Below are 16,752 nucleotides of genomic sequence, written 5' to 3' on the forward strand. Positions count from 1 at the left end.
CAAACAGAATAAAATTCCTTAGCTAGTCCTTGGAGAAGGCTTAAAGAAACACAACGAAACCAACCTCACTTGTAACAAAAATTTACTACTCCAATAAAAAAACTTATTAAGAATGCAGCATATTCTTTACTGGCATGGATTAGTTTCACATTATTCCGATAATGTAATAAAGAACGATATATGATCCTTTGATGACCATCAACACTCAACAGAGATGAAGGCATACGACCAAATAAAGGGATGAGCCCATACGATCTTGTGATGTGAACAAACTTCTTTACAACACTCTTAAAAGTAACACCACTTAAAAAATGAAGACCACACTGTCGTGGACTCTGGACTTCTGATTTTGTGCAACACATTCTGAGATCCACATCAGGTTCCTGATCTCCTGCTCCCTTAGTCTAATATAAGCAAAGAAAACGGCATAGTGGAACTGCATCACAACAAAAAGAAATGTCAGAAGGGGCCCTCAATCCTCATGTAATGAGTTAAAAAGATTAGCTTTCACACTTTCACAATAGGTGCTGAAGGTATTATGCTTTTGTTTATAGGACTCATCACTCTCCTACTATCAACTGTTCTGATGGGTTGGGTATCTTTCCAGATAAAAACTGGTTAATTTATAGCCCTCTTGCTTTTAGTCCAGCCTATACTAGCATCCTCCAAATAACATATAGTAGGCTTTAGAGCTGTAGCTTCTATTTAGGGTTACACTGATATTTTCCTTTCTATTTTCACTGGTAGAACACCGGTAAGCAGGGATTTGTAAGTGAGAACAAGTCAGGGAATGCCTGAATTAGAAAGATTGTAGTGTTAATATACCATCTATGAGTTGAGAAGACAAGAGGGAAGAAGGGTAAAGGAGGAAATGGAAATGATTGGCAATCACCACTTGAATCTCTCCTGCTCTAGACTTGTAGACAGACATTAGGACGAGGGTTAAACATTCCTTCAGTACTAATATAAGCTAAAAGAGCAGCTGCAAACTGCATAAATATACTCCATCTACGACCTTGAACACATTGCATTATGAAACAGTTTGGAACATCCCAGGTTGCACAAAAAGTACAACAATTATGCATAGCAAATTCAGCAATCAAAAACTGATATAAGCAAGGTTGCAGAGTTATACCATGAGGATAATGATAACATATAACAAATTCAGCAAACAAAGACACAAACTAGGCATTATTCTCATAAGAAGAAAACCAGATGCAACTACGTACATGCATACATATGTTTGGATAGACATACCTGTTGTTCGAAAGCCAGGCAAAGCCTTTTCACCTCTTCTTCATAGAAGGCCTTGTCCAGCATCTGACTTTCTCCATAGGACATCTTGGCAAAAATTGATTGATATGGAGGATATTTTTCCATTGAAGCACGCACCTGCAAAAGAACCCAAAACAATTGAGCAGTCATGATACGGATATTCAGGACCTCACATCTTGCAGTAACAATTAAAACTATTATTTATTGAGGTCGGGAAAAAACAGAGGGCAGGAAAGGAAAGGGGAACTTGAAGTCATAGTCTTGTTTACAATATTCCATATCCCTAGAGCCAAAGATTCTGTTAGTGGAACAAGAAGTGCTTCGAAAGCATGGTAATTCAGAAAAATCATGTGTTGACCCCCCCGCACCGCCACTGAGGGCCTAAGATGAAGCAAATCTAATAGTTCCAGGCAAGGAGTTGGATCAACAGCCCAATCTTAGAAACCTTTTTCGAGACAGGAACTATGTTGGCTAACCATTCAGGGTATTCCTCAACAAGAAATCTTGCCTCTTGCTTGAGAAAACAGAAGGTGCACAAGGAAGGTAGCAAATGAGGTTTTCTAAACATTATACTATGGAAAAGACTGTCTCAAGAAAAAAAAAACATTTATCAGATTTTCTTGTTGACAAAGGTTAAATCAGCTACATACAAACTGCAGAGATAGCATAAACAGATCCGTAATGAAAGAGATATGACCATAAACTTGTAAAAGATAATTAAAAAATAAAATGTAGGCCGACCCCAGTGCTCTAACTGCTACTTAGCACAGAAGAGCAGTCAAAGGAAGCCAGATTTTGATTTATGCCCATCACACTCATTGTGTGCCACGATAACCTCTCCCGTGGAATACCACGTCACCCCAAATCTTAAGGGGGAAGCGCTCGGCCTAGGGCATAATAATTGCTAAATATCTGCATTAATATAAAAATTGTCACATGGCTTTAGGATAAAGACCAGTAAGACCACACACAAGATACAAACATCCAATAAGAAACTTTTCCAATTATTTGAGAAACTCTATTACAGCTAATGAGAAAGTCATTGCATGAATAAGAGCAATTGCACGCTAGCAAAGCAATAGAGGCAAGATAATGTATCACAAAAGTCAAAACAGATTTTGTCTATCTTCAAACAAGTAAATTAACAAGCCAAAAGATAAGCAATTTTCAATTTGGAAACTTACCTGGTCAATGTCCTCACAGACAGCGAGTTCTTCATGTCCGTAGGGGTACCTATTATGCAAACAGTCATACCACTATAAGCAACATGCATAACTCAAATCCAACAATCATACTAATCAGAAAACTTACAACAAACCAAAGTTGGAATAAAGCTTCCGACGGTCATCTCTAGTCAATTCGGTACCAATACTGTAAAAAGAACATAATTTAGCATGAATAATGTACTGTATGTACTCTTGACATCTGAAAATCCAGATTGAAAGTAATACAAGATGTACAAATACCATCTGTTGCTTCTCATACAAGATAACAAACTAAGATTACAAATATCTGATGACAAAATAGTAAAAAGTGTACTAAAAGGAGCAACATGCGTTTGTGGGACCAACCTATTTATGGTTATATTGACAGCTCTTCTGTCGGCTTCAAATGAAAGAAGGTCACACATTATCTCAGCAGTTGCTCCACCCAGTTTCTGATTTGAAAAATTGACATAGTTAAGTAAAAAAGAAAAAGCATATGACTACTTACAGCGTCGAAAAAGACTACCATTACAAGTAGCACTATATACCTGACAGAATTTGTAGAAGTCCTCAAGGTATGCTTTGTAGAGAGTGTTCCTCATTATCTCAATATTCATGTCATCCAAATCCTACAAGACATTGCCACCAGAAAGCTTCATAAAGTGACATTACTAGAGTCTTCTGCATTTACAAAATCTGGGAATTTGTTCAAGTTACTTGAAATTATAGTAGACGGAACATGTGAAATCCAAAAAATATGTACCTCTGAGGTAATGCATTCTGAAAAATATGGAGCTAATGGCGTATCGACAAGAACTAATCTGTAAAGATCACGCATGTTCTGTGCAACTGCAAGTGATGCAATGCTGTCGAAGGGCGGAAAAATAACAGTAGCTCAGCACTCTCAGGGACTATTGAACAGATAAGTACTTACCAAAAAGGACTTCCAGAGATATACCTGTCAAACATCCCCAAAGGATGACATTTCTCCAAAAGTTCATGCACATCTCTCTCATGCAAAGTACCGGTGACAATAAGCACAACATTATCAATCATGTGCCCATACCTATATGAAGCAAAGACAATCAAGGTTTCAATGAAGAGCCCTAGATTAATAATCAGTAAACCAAACCTAAAACAAGTGGTTCTGGAGAATGTAAAGAAAAACTTCTTACAGAAGTGTACTAAAATAGATAATACCTACGTTATGTATTCCAAGAATGTGGACAATGGTTCAGTGGCTTGGCACAACATATGCTTGTATTCATCAACCAGCTTAAGAGTACATTTCTCAACAATTGTGGTTGTATGCAAAGGAGAAGGCTCTGCAGGCAGTTGAATGTTAGAACAAAGGCGAGGCAGCTAGATAATTGACAACAAATACAAAACAGACACAATTCACATATGATACTATTATAGACTACCATATTATCACATATTTGATGATGATACTAGAAAATAACAAGGCCACTTTTTTATCACTTCTCACACAGCATCATGACCATACGTGTCTGCATTTAGGTTTTCACCACATGAGAGTGAAGAGTGCAACAAATGGAAATACAGGGTTTCTTTTTCGAACCAACACCTAGGAGGTAATATGTACTTTTCCATTATGACAATTAATCTTATAAGGGCATCAGAGAAAAATAGACAACCACTACGACATGATCCAAAATTGAAAGTAATTAGCATTTCTGTTGCTTCCGGAGATCAAAAAATATTCCAGAAAAGTTTTTTCTAGAAAAAAGAAAAAAGAAGAAAAAATGAAGCAAAATATGGTACAGGAAGCACGCCCAATTTTTAAGGCCCAAAGAAGAAACAACAACATTATGGGATGGCCATGGAGAAAACATCTTCCAGTTCAAATTGATGAAAACTTCTCGCACATCAGTGATGAAATAAACGTTTTCTCCACACATTTCCGAAGCGATTGGCTCTCTAGAACCGCAAATTATTTTTCGCACATCAAATCCAACATGCAGAAACACCAAGAAATCCATAACCTCTTCAAATAATACCAATCTAGATCACAATCCACTGTAAATCTAAAGAATGCAGGAAAATACACCGAATAACCACGGATCTAATGAGAAATGGGAGCAAAATCGAATCAGGATCCAGAGAAATAGAGAGAAGATCGCGCACCGTTCTGGAGGTAGGGCGCGTACTCGGTGGCGGAGAGGTGCATCTTGATGTCGTCTAAGGTTTCGCACTGGCAGAGATTGTTGTAGTCAGCGGCGGTGAGCAGGCCAGAGCGATTACCCCGGACGATGGCCTCTAGGTACCCATCGTGGATGTTGAAGGTCATGGCTTCGAACCCATACATCGTGGCGGAGAAAAGGAGAGATCCGATCACCGGGAGGTCGTCGGATCAAGGAAGGAGATGGAGAATGGAAGCAGGGAGGAAGAACCCTAGAAATCCGAAAGCGGTCACCGAGGGTGGATAAATAGAATCTCGAGGTATAGTACTTGGGCGTGGCTGGTGGACGGCGTGCTCACACGATTTTCTAATGAATAATTCTATTTGTCATTTAGCGAATGATTTGCAATATAATTCCACTTTATAATCACATTAGCAAATATGGACAAAAAAACATTACTTGCAAAATAAAGCTAAAACTACTTTGTCTTTGTAGTGTCCAACCACTGCTAAGGTTTGGGCGCTGAGATTTTTAATACATCTCTCGCTCCAAGCCAGCCTCACCTATGAGGATGCTTTTTGAGCGCTGGGTGTCTTCATTTTTTGTCAAGCTAGACTATGTTTGTGTTTTTTGAATCTCTTATGAGATTTTATCTTAGTATGTTTTGTTGTAGGTGTTAATGCTTGTGAAAAGGTTATATCTTATTTAGACTTGATTGGCTTAGCTCGCTTCTTCTCCTTTATTTTTAGGGTTTGAATTTATTTTGCAAGTTCATTTTTTCGGGCTTCATTATGGTGCCGATTCATACCATAGGACGCTGAGTTATTTATGCATGCGTCTTCTTTTAAACTTATTGATATTCTTTTTTATGGTGTTGCCAGTTGGTTAAGTGAGACTTTGAGGACTGTGAACAGCCCCAGCCGCATTCGAATGCGGATCAATCTGAGAGCAGCTGTTTCTGTAGGCATTCGAACGGACTCCCTCCTGCATTCGAACGCCCCTTTGGTTCTGCTGTATTGATATTGGGCACGTTCGAACGCGTCTCTGAGGACGTTCTAATGCGACATTGAAAATCCTCTAATTTGAACCTAACTAGAAATACTAAAATGGGTTTTTTTAGGGTTGGTAGTTAAAAGAACATTTATGAGGGTTGAGTCACCATTGTATTAAGAGTGATTAGAGTTATTTAACTCTTTGTAAATAAGGGATTTGCATAATAAAGAATATTGCTCCGCCCGTGGACGTAGGCACATCGCCGAGCCACGTAAATCTTGTCTCTCTCTCTATAGTTTCCATTATTTTCATTGTTAGTGATTGATTACATTAGGATGTTAATCCGTGATTAAAACTTACTTAGGACTTTTCTATCACCATTAACATTTATTTGGAGTTTTTCAAGCTTTGCATTTGTTTCTCTTTCACCTTTTCCATTTGGGCTACTTGGGGGTGAAGGTCTTGCTTCCGCTTCCTTCACTCGTTTGGGTCTTTTACACAACATTTAGTAGGTTTGCAATTCTTCACTCTTTCTATGATCAGTCACTGATAGCAATCTCACTTTCCAGTTTTCTCAAAATTGGATCATAAGTTGCTTTCCCTTATTGCATTAGTTAAATATTGGTTCCTCCTTGACAGTGATAGAAAATACTATAATGCTTCTAGATATCTTCATTGTCTTGATGCTTCACAGATGGACAGAAGTTAACCCAGTAACACAGCGCAGACAGAGAAAGTTATGGAGGTAATAAAACCTTTTATACATTCACTTTATGCAATATTGTTCGGGGATTATTTCAATAAAAGAAACTCAGAAGAAAGTCTATATCATGATTCAGTATGTATATCCCGTCCCTCAAAGTATAGTATGAGCTTAAGCATGTACCAAGGAGGAGCTAGAGGATATGGAAGACCAAGCACTGTCCCTCCAGATTTGCCTTCTTTGTTCTTAAATACCCCAATCATCTACCTTGGGAATGCCTGTAAGAAATGAACTTTCAGATCAATGGATCCTATGTTTCTTGCACAATTCCAATTGCCCCATATGTTCATTTACATTTTGTGTTTGATGGACCATCTTCTTTTCTTGATAGGTTGTTCCAGCAGTGGCAGAGGTTCTTGTTGCTCAATTTATGTGGTTAGATTACGATAACTCCTCCGAACTGATGTCCTTATACATAAATTCACCAGGGAAACAAGTAAATGCCATTTCAGTTGTCTTTACCATTTACCAAATTACAAAGTCCCTTAGTTTTATGCTGTACAACAAATAATGATTGTGGATGCCGTTTCTTTTCACTATTTTAATAATGTTAGTTTTAATATATTGATTGTCCTTTGACACATGATCATCTAGAATGAAAAGATGGAGATCTGAATCTGAAACAGAGGCCTATGCAATAGCTGATACAATTGCTGTAAGAATTAATTAGGTGTAGGAGTCAAACACTGCTGATTGCATAAAAACTACTAAATTCATGTAGATTCTATATATGCCATTCCTGGTCAGCCATTTTAAGTTCTCTCAAATATATATTTGTTGGATGCAAGAGACCCTTATGTGTACAATTTTACCTGAAGTCTTTTGATTTATTTTTTTCATCCAATTTTCTTCTGTATTTTCCATACAAGATAATTCCTGCTCACTTGCAGTTTGCATATCATTTGTAATTGTAGTTGTAATTGTTCATTTGAATTTCTGTTTAGCCCTAAGTGGTGAATTGGCTTATTTGACTCTCGTTTAAATGTCCAACATATATGATGATATGCAAACCATGGCTCAAAGTTTCGGCTTCGGTTTGGGTTTTGACTTGGTTAAAATATGAAACATTTTGATCAATTTCGGTTCTAATTCTTTCAGACTTCTTTTAATAAATAGTCTTGTTTTATCTTATTTTTCAATTCATTATATAAAATTTTATAACATATAAGTAATGAGGTTGATATTGAGTGGATACAAATTAGATTCAAGTCAAATCAAGCTTTGAATTTAAAACATATATTAAAAAAATTATTACTATTGTTGTTTCGGTTGAATGTTAGTTTCAGAGAAGAGTTTTAGATCGGATATTATCGAAACGCAAAATGTTTTGGCGAAACGTCTTGATTTTGAATGAAACTTCAAACCATGATGCAAATTCATACTTCTTTTTTCTCTGCCAAAAGTATTTGCAAAGAGAAGGTGTACGCAGTGAACTTTGTCAAGGCATATGTTAAGGCAGCAATGCTTTTGTTGTTGGGTGCCATTTGCAAGCAATGCCTCTAGTATGTCTGTTTTTATTTTGCTAAGTGCTTGTTTGTATAAGAGGCTTACAATATGCATTACTACGTCGCAGCTAAACAGTACCTGCCTAGAGTCGATAAAACCAGTGGAGCAGTCACTGATATGTGGATCAAGGCAAAAGAACAAGATGCAAACACTGATTGCTACAAGGGAACTATTAGGTAAAGGAATTGGTGAAAGAAAGGAAGATATTGCAAAAGATACCCAGCCCTGCGCCCGAATTATTTCCAAGAACAAGAAGCCATTGTATATGGCATTGCAGATAAAGATCATAGGCTCATTAAACAGGGCTGCGGCCTTTTAGTCGCTCACACACCAGGATAAAAAAAAAGATAGACTAACAAGATGTTGCATTTGGGAAGGGCGGTAGGGGTTGGTACGCAAGCAGCTCCATCCGGGTCTACATGGATTTGAAAGCAAAAAAAAAAAAAATCAAGTCAAAGAAATACAGGACTGAATCATTGAAGATTTGTATACTGATGAACGAGCTTGGAGCTATAATGCGAGTTTCTTACCAAAACATGAATTGCTGCCGATTGTAATTTGCAATAAAACTGTGTACAACTAAAAGTATGAATCACAGTTAGGTTGGTGGATTAGTGTGTACTATTTTTGATGAATTAATGAGGTGTAGCCCCATGGAGCTGTATCGTATTTGGCTTATGTTCAAATGATGATCAGAAACAAGAAGAATATTGTGCTTTTAGACAAAACAAGTTCATGTGTGATGAAAAAAAAATAAGGACATCCCGGTCCATGAGATATATATATATATATATATATATGCCAATGGCTGGTCCCCTTGAATAGTAGTTTACGTGAACCACACCCTGTATCCCTTACATCCTCAGATTTATTCCCATGTCCAATGCTGATGTACTCCTCTTTGCATAGTTATTCACTCCTCACTTAGAAAAAAACAGAAGAAGCAATCTATTATTCTACAGCAGCCTATCCGAGAGGCTTGGCAGCCGCCGGAAGAAGTTGATGCTGGCCGGTGGCATCGGGTCCCTGAACATGGGGTGGCGGAGGAAGTAGAACCCGAGCGCCACAGCCACCATCTTAGGTGGCACAACGTAGAGCACAACGGCGACGGCGAGGCAGACCCCGATAAATATCCTGGTGGCCCTCGGATCCCTCCAGCTCACCAGAGCCTGCACCCTCTCCCCCTGCGCCGCCAGGTCCCCCATCACCCTCTGCACCCTCCCAGCCAACGTCCTCAGCCTCTCGTACCTCAACCTCATCACCTCCATTCCCTTGTTTCCATTCCCATTCCCGTTGACCGGGTCAAACTCCTCGTCCAGCTCGTCCCCCTCCACCGTGTCCGCCTGCGACAGCCTGGCGTCCATCCCTGCGGGGCCACGTGGCCGGAACCTATAGTACCATACTCCGATCAGGAAGATGTAAAGGGCCCCCGTAGGGACCACCAGCTCTGGGTACCAGACGAGCACGAGGTAGAGCACATGCACGAGCACGGTGGTGACCGGGTTCCTCCAGCGCCGCACCTCGTCGACCCACCGGGCAAGCCCCACTGCCCACGCCACCACCCCCATGATGCGGAACCAGTTCGCCTTACTCCGCCTCACGCTCCACGTGTGCGCGTCCGCGTCCAGCATGTACCGCACCACCTCCTGTCCCAGCGGCGGCTCCGCCCGCCCCAGCCACGCCGCAACTGTCCGTATCGCGGCGCCGCGGAGCGCCTCCTGCTGCGCCACTCCGATCGGGCGGAGGTAGTGCATGCGCGGGAGCAACGGCTGCGTGTACGTTACCCACGTGTCCGGCAGCTGCGCGGCGCACGCGAACCGCACCGCGATCTGCACCTCCCCCATCTTCTTCAGCCCCGAGCGGAGCAGGACGAGGAGCGGGTAGAATCCGATGTAGGCCCGGTTGCTCTCCAGCGTCGAGACCCGGACCCGAACCTTCCCGATCCGGTAGTCCTGGTGTTCGTCCCCCACCATGTCCGCGAACATCCGCCAATTGTCGAAGACGCCGATCGTTAAGACCGTGCACGGATCGTAGACCTGCCACGTGTACTGCTCGTTCCACCGCGGGTCGAAGCTGTCGGTGATGGTGCGGGTCCGGATCCACTTCTTGCCGTACTTGGCCACGCAGTAGGCGTCGGTGGACCCCTTGGCCCCGCCTTTCGTCTTCATCGGGAGGAGGCCACGTGCCCCGATGATGCCGAGCTCCAGCGTCCCCACCGGTGGCTTCCAGAGTTGTTTCGCCGTGGGGCGGTAGTCGCTGCACACGTGCGCCGCCTCGTCCAGCACGTGGTACCCGCCCTCCAAGCATAACCTCAGATGCACCCGGCCGCCATAGTTGGCTGTTGTCGTCGTCGCGTTGCAGTTGCCCACCTCGGGCCCCATGGTCCCCATCCCGACCTCCAGGTTGAACCACTTGCTAGCCACCACGTGGCGCTCGTCCAGCCGCTGCTCGACGGAGCCCACCGGGACCATCGCGTAGCCGACGAGGGCGGGCTCCTTGATCGAACGGTCCTCGACCAGCACGATCAGGTTGTCGGCGAGCGGCTCCGACGCCACGAACATGAGGTCCTCCATCCAGGAGAAGGTCGATCCGCTCCCGCTCACCGTCGACCTCCTCGTCCGGGCCGACTGAAACCCCACCTGGACCTTGACCCGCACGTCGAACATCGTGCCCGGAGGCGGCGACGAGACCCGTAGGTCCTGGGCCTCGATAACCGATACCCGGAGGTACCACAGCTTCGGCGACTGGTAGACCTTCGAACGGGTGTAGCTCACGTACGGCGCGTCCGAGTTACACGACTCGGAGAATGACTCGTCGGCCTGGGTCCCAATCCAGACTGCGACCATGATGTCACCCGTCACCGGCCCTCCCGGTTCGGCCCCCTCGAGCCGGTACCACTGCGGGGCGAGCGGCCCATCGGGCTGCTCGCGGATCGGCACCTCGGATAGATCGAAGCAGACCCCGCCGAGGAAGGCGTCGGTCGCACAGGGGCCCCCGTCCCAAACCGAGATCTCCAAGGTTGGCTCGGGTTTCGAGTGGCTCAAGGCGAACACCTGGCTCCACTCCGGGTTGCCCGAACCGGACTCGCGGGCCGGCCTGGACCGGAGCAAAAGGGACCCCGTCCGGACCTTCACGTATGGACTCTCGCACGGGCGGATGCCGCGTGCCTTCACGACCCGGACGAAGAGGTACTGCATCGGCTCGACAAGGTCGTACGCCGAGTGAACCGGTTCGACCGAGTCGGTCGAGGAGACGAACCTTCCGGAGATCACCCTGGGGGCGTACTCCGATCCATTATTGCATCGCCTCGCGATCCGGACCCGCTCCGAGCTCGACGTCGTCTGCATCTTCCTCACCTCCGGCGGGTATGGATCCACAGGCTCCGCCTCCGGATTCGCCGGCGGAGACGCAGGCGCCGGAACCGACGCCGGAGGATTAGGGGATTCGTCTACTATGACGACGGAGACGGGAGGCGGGAGCTGCATCTCGACGGCGGTCTCCGTCGGGGTAAGGATCTCCGGAAGATCCTTCGGCTCCTCTGCGGCGTGGGGCCGCGGAGACGGGTTCTCCGAAGCGGGATCGGGCTCCTTGTCCTCGGGCGGCGGGATCGGCTCGTCGTAGTAGTAGATCTTGAGGCCGATCTCGCCGCGGATCCAGCTAAGCAGGCTTCGCTTCTCGAGCGGGAAGTAGATGATCCCCTCCTCCCCGCGCCGGGAGAACTGGGACCCGTATAGGCGGACGCGGCCGAGGAAATGGTTCTTGCGCGCGGCGGAGGAGGAGGAGGAGGAAGAGAAGCGCTTGTCGTGGTAGACCTCGACGTCGAGGGACTCGGCGTCCATGGCGGAGGGGTCAGAGACGAGGAACTCGAGGGTATCATGCCACTGTGGATTGAGGTCGCGGGGGACGGTATGGGTGCGCTTGCGCTGGCCGTCGAAGTCGACGACGACGTAAGGGCTGGAGGTGCCCTGGCCGTCCTTTGGGAGCAGATCTCGGCCGTCCACCACCTCCACCACCAGCTTCCGGACGGTCCCTGATGCCCCCAATTCCATCATCCTCGCATCGCAAGACGAGAAATGGGAAAGGGGAGGTTGGAATTTGCTTTAATCTCTCTTTCTCTCTATCTTGCTTAATTCTCTCCACAAGAGGGGGTTGCTTTTGCTTTTTGGTGGGAGGAGGGACGCTTTTGCGAGATTCCAAGCTAGATGTGAAGGATTTCTTTCTTTCTTGCGACCGAAGCCGTTGGGTTCTTCTTCCCTATCTTCGTCGCTTTTCTCCACTGTCTTCTTCCCGCGCTTTCCAGATATCGAATTCGAAGGTGAGCTTAACCCTCTGACTCATTACGTCCACTTTATTACGCAGATTATTAATTTCTTATTACTAGGATTAAAGTCTAAATGCATTTGTATATTATTCTATTCATTCATGCACAGTGGAACATCGTAGATCGCATGCATCATCTACGACTGATGTCGATATCCACTATCCCTGTGCTGTGCAACGTCCATTCCGAAAGATATTTTCCAAGTAAACATTCGCTGTTTGTTTGGGTTTAACATACATTTTACATTTGGATAAGACGTCAATAAGATTGTCTCAGGGTTGAGAACCAGTGCCTCCTCTAGCACATGATTAAGAAGAATATAAGGACTGATGCAGATGTAAAGAAAGACTCAAACAAGAGGGAGAGAACAAACTAGGCATCAGAATGTTTCTTTCTAGTCTTTGTGTGCATGGCCCACCAAACTCAAAGAAAAACAAATTTCCTTCTATATTAAAAGAAGGAATTTTTCTTTCTTTCTTTATTTATTTATTTATTTATTTATAATAGAGTGGCTCATACTCTGTTATACTGTGTTTTATTCTTTCCCAACAAATTACTCAATCACATATGTCGTCTATTGTCTGACTTTCTCTTTCGTCCTAGAATACAGAAACTAGTAAAGTGCTTTTTCTGATCCTGTTTGGCCTTTAGCTGAGATACATTGGTATTTTCTGATAGTTTACTGCTGGATATATTGAGATAGACAATCTGTTGCTAATCTATGATCATCTCCAATGAAATCTTTTTCTTTGATAAGATCAAACAGAGATCTAATCATTCTCTTTTTCGCCGCAAGATACACTATGATTGTGGTTTCTACGGCGCAGCGTGATGCACACTCATGTTGTGATCCATCTCATGAGTGACATACTGATATGCCAATGTGGGGTGTTAGGAAATTTATTGGATTCGAATGCCATGGCAAGTTGGTGAAACATTCTTCTTCCAGAATACTGTTCATTCTTTTCAAGTTGCAGAGACTACGGCTAGGCGACGAGGACACAGTACACACAACAGCACAAGGTGTATCCCACATATGGGACACTTGTCATGGATCATTATGGGGAAGATCTGTGTTTGCTCTTTGTTTGCTACAACTGATCCAAGCAGCGCCACCCAACGCTGACACCACACTCTAAGATGCTTCGATACTGTCTGGTAGTTACTGATGGTGGTGAAAGATGGAATCTATTCTCTAACACTTTTTGATCATGTCTCTAGCAACATTTGCTCATTTGTGAGGACCACCAATCTCATCAGATTACTTCAGCTACTCCCTCAATTAGAGAGCCACAGATCTTCTTCAGCCTTGGGTGCATGAGTTTCTGAAGCCACAGCCCACAGTGTCTTGGTTGCTAGAAAAAGTCTGTCAAAACTAGTTAGGAAAATATTTAACTTTTTACTTAACTGCTGTACATGATTTGGCAGGCAATCAGGGGCTGCCAAGCATCCCTGACTGTAGGGAATTTCTCTAACTGAAGCTGCAGACGATCCATGACCCAATAACCTTGCCATGGAGATCGACAAGATTGTGATGGCTTCCGTGTTTACCTTTGCAGATTTGGTCACAACTCCACCTTATATGAAAGAATGATAGTCCAATTTCTGGAACTTGGAAGGTGTCAACTTCAAAAGAGAGGATGAAAAGAAACTGGCTTTGAGAATTTGGAGCACTTTGGAACTTTTTTTTTCCTTAAAAAAAGGTTTGTAGCTTCACATGCAGAAATCATCAGTATGTGGATGCAATAATCGTCCAACAAGAAGTTACCCTAAAACCTGAACAGTTAGCTTGCTAAATATGTGGTCGAAGATTAAATGGCGGCGATATTTTGGTGCCCTTTTGCTTATGAACTCAGGATAAAATGATGAAAAAGAGCAACCTGCAAAGATAGCTGATCTCTAAAGCTCAAGAGTGATGTAAAGAGTACTCATGGAAAGCTGAAATATCCTTAAGATAGTCAGATACCTTGCATGGTATATGGATCTTTGCTACATTTTGACAAGCAAACTATCTGATCACCTTGCATCTTTCCTGCATTTTGAGTTTTTTTTTCCCCTGTTGTTTAAAGATGTGTATAGCCCTTAAAGACAAAGCAATTCCAAATTGCATTCTTCGTACTCTTTATATGCTACTCATTTGCAGGCTTACCTTTCAGACAAGGCAATTGTGTACATATGTTCATTTCAATGTTCTATATGTGCAAATGCTCCTCTACAATATAGCACTGGGCCTGCTGCATATGTTTGAGTAATTTTCAAGAGTCTCCAAAGGTGGCTCCTCATGCTTTATATGTCTTATGGATATTGATATTCTCTTTTGTTGATTACATCGTGCTAGCTGCTTTAACTTTATCCATCATTTTTCTAATATAGTGTTCATTATAAAATCTATATGTGAAGTGATTTTCAGTATATTGGTTGCACCTCTAATTTCCTTTAATTTGTGAAGTTCTTAATTCTGAGCTTCTAATCTATTTTGGAAATTTCAGTCCTCTTATTTCTGTCCTGAGATCATAAGTGACTGTTTGGTATGCAAACTCAAGTGTTCTTGTTGGTGCCATCTATCCTGAGATTAGGTAACAAAACTGATCTCTGGTTTATGCATTTCATGTGATTAAGTTCAGAGCATAGTAGTATCTACCAATTCTCAAGGGTCTGGTTAAAGTTCTTCTTCACACTGACTCTGTCCTTTTGTTTTAGCTTCCTTTAGACAAATTCTTGCTTTAGCAAAAACCATCTTGGTTGCAGTTTGCCGACGAACTTTCTCTAGACATTAATAGGAAGACCATCTCGGTCGCAAACTTTACTATAGAATACATGTAAAGATTCATTCATATTCTTGTAATAACCAACATTTTTTTTCCGATGATGATTTATCGCATACTCACATCTCATTTTATAATAAATTACAACCATGTCTCAAATATTATTTATATTTCATGTACATCTCCATCGTATATATGAAATTTGTGCTTCTTCTCCAACTTCCTAAGGCATGCTTGCAGTTCATCGGTCTTGTTTGCTGTCGATACATTTGGTTAGATATAGTATAGAGCTTTACAATCTAAATGTACTTAATTACAACCAGAGTGTGGATGGTACTGAATGCTCATCTTATTTTCCACTTGACCTCATCCTGTGAAACACAATCAACCCAATAGAGATGGATGTAACTGTAACAGCAATGATCACCTTGTTCTTGTCGATTTTTTCCATCACATTATCCATCAAACCAGAGTCCCACAACTCTTCCACATCTTTGGAGATCTTCTCTTTCCAAGCAACCACCTTCTTTCTCATCACTTTCACCTTGCCATCATGACCTGCAGCACTAGGCTTTGGTTCACCGACGGTATGTCCTGGCATGCGATACTCCTCCCTCTTCTCGTCGGTCTTTTGCTCAGCTTCGACGCTAGGAGTTGCTTCTTTTGTCTTCTGGCTCCTTGGCTTCTCCTTACGTGTAGAGTCTTCTTCCTCCTCCTCACTACTCTTTGGTTTTCCTTTCTCTTCAGGGGACTCTACTTTATCATCACGCTTTGGCTCTTCTTTCTCTTCACGAGACTCTACCTTCTCCTGAGGTTTTTCTTCTTTTTGCACGACTTTCTTGGGAAAGGTTAAGGAGAGACAACTCCGTTCCAGTCTCCCGCTGATGTTATCGACATTGGAATCTGCAGGAATCTGGAAGACATTATGGAAGCGAGCAAACTTGTCACCACCCAAAGGTCTTTTTCCCTTAACTGTTAGCTTGCCAGAGCTGTCAAGTTGGACATTGAACTCTTCCTTCCTGAAACCTTCAATTGCAGCAAACAAAGTATAAGATATCATTTCGTATCTTTCTGATCTTAGTCTGGCATAGAAACTAAGATCTTTATCCTAGTTCTGTTACTAAACTTCCTATGTCGTCCAACACTTTCTATTTGTTCGTTATTTGATCTAAAAAGAGTTGTTTGTTGCTGCATTGTGATTAGATCTAGAAACATATTCCCATTTTATCTAGCTGACTTCTGCACTCCTTATATGTATCATAATATTCAACTTCATTGAATCTTGTTGCAGTATGTGAGAATGGTTTAAAGCCAATCAATGTACCTGGAAGTTGAAGTTGAAGGACATGCTTCGCAGGGTCTTCCTTCCACTCGAAATTTGGCTGGAAATCGGTATATTGAGGCTCTGCACTCTTTCCTTGCTTGCTTGCCATGGTGAATTACTAATATGGATTAGAAACTTTTGAGAGTGTATGAATTAGTTGTGTTGAGTACTAGTAGAGGGTGGCATATTTATATGCATCAAAAGATGGAGCTTGTGAGAGCTTATTCCAAACTTTTCTTCAGGGTGTTTTTATCTTCTCCTATGACAAAGGAAATGTAACATTCTTTGCTTTTCTAAGCTTGGAAAGGAGCCTTTCTATTGTCTCTTAGGATGTCTCCGTATCTTTCCTTGCTATTTGACTTGGCAGTTGGATTTGCAGGTCCTTTATCCTAAGAATAAGTAAAGGAAAAGTAACTTGAGACAGTTAATCTCGAATTACTTGTTCAAATTTTGTAA

At 43.0% G+C, this 16,752-nt stretch overlaps 3 protein-coding genes and 1 long non-coding RNA gene across 4 annotated transcripts; 1 reads left to right on the top strand and 3 right to left on the bottom strand.

The window, feature by feature from the left end:
* Positions 1 to 65: 65 nt before the first annotated feature.
* LOC140764976 (probable V-type proton ATPase subunit d) lies at positions 66 to 4,948 on the bottom strand. The gene is made up of 10 exons (XM_073103871.1): positions 4,629 to 4,948; positions 3,685 to 3,805; positions 3,439 to 3,546; positions 3,244 to 3,346; positions 3,029 to 3,109; positions 2,847 to 2,932; positions 2,587 to 2,646; positions 2,460 to 2,508; positions 1,258 to 1,392; positions 66 to 436 (listed from the first exon to the last, which is right to left on the bottom strand). The coding sequence occupies exons 1-10, from the start codon at positions 4,807 to 4,809 to the stop codon at positions 305 to 307; spliced, it is 1,056 nt and encodes a 351-aa protein (XP_072959972.1). The 5' UTR covers positions 4,810 to 4,948; the 3' UTR covers positions 66 to 304.
* Positions 4,949 to 6,763: 1,815 nt separating this feature from the next.
* LOC140767218 (uncharacterized) lies at positions 6,764 to 8,098 on the top strand. Its single transcript, XR_012105554.1, has 3 exons — positions 6,764 to 6,816; positions 6,975 to 7,035; positions 7,954 to 8,098. It is a non-coding gene; the product is annotated as an uncharacterized lncRNA (long non-coding RNA).
* Positions 8,099 to 8,608: 510 nt separating this feature from the next.
* Positions 8,609 to 14,432, bottom strand: LOC140777038 (protein QUIRKY). The gene has a single exon (XM_073120971.1). The coding sequence runs from the start codon at positions 11,936 to 11,938 to the stop codon at positions 8,843 to 8,845; it is 3,096 nt and encodes a 1,031-aa protein (XP_072977072.1). The 5' UTR covers positions 11,939 to 14,432; the 3' UTR covers positions 8,609 to 8,842.
* A 599-nt stretch (positions 14,433 to 15,031) lies between these two features.
* LOC140777505 (uncharacterized) lies at positions 15,032 to 16,707 on the bottom strand. Its single transcript, XM_073121701.1, has 2 exons — positions 16,297 to 16,707; positions 15,032 to 15,998 (listed from the first exon to the last, which is right to left on the bottom strand). Exons 1-2 carry the CDS (start codon positions 16,403 to 16,405, stop codon positions 15,322 to 15,324), a joined length of 786 nt encoding a protein of 261 aa, XP_072977802.1. The 5' UTR covers positions 16,406 to 16,707; the 3' UTR covers positions 15,032 to 15,321.
* Between the last annotated feature and the right edge of the window lie 45 nt (positions 16,708 to 16,752).

Source organism: Typha angustifolia, chromosome 1 (assembly GCF_048772165.1).
Source record: "Typha angustifolia cultivar Huaian chromosome 1, ASM4877216v1, whole genome shotgun sequence".
NCBI classification, from domain to species: Eukaryota; Viridiplantae; Streptophyta; class Magnoliopsida; order Poales; family Typhaceae; genus Typha; species Typha angustifolia.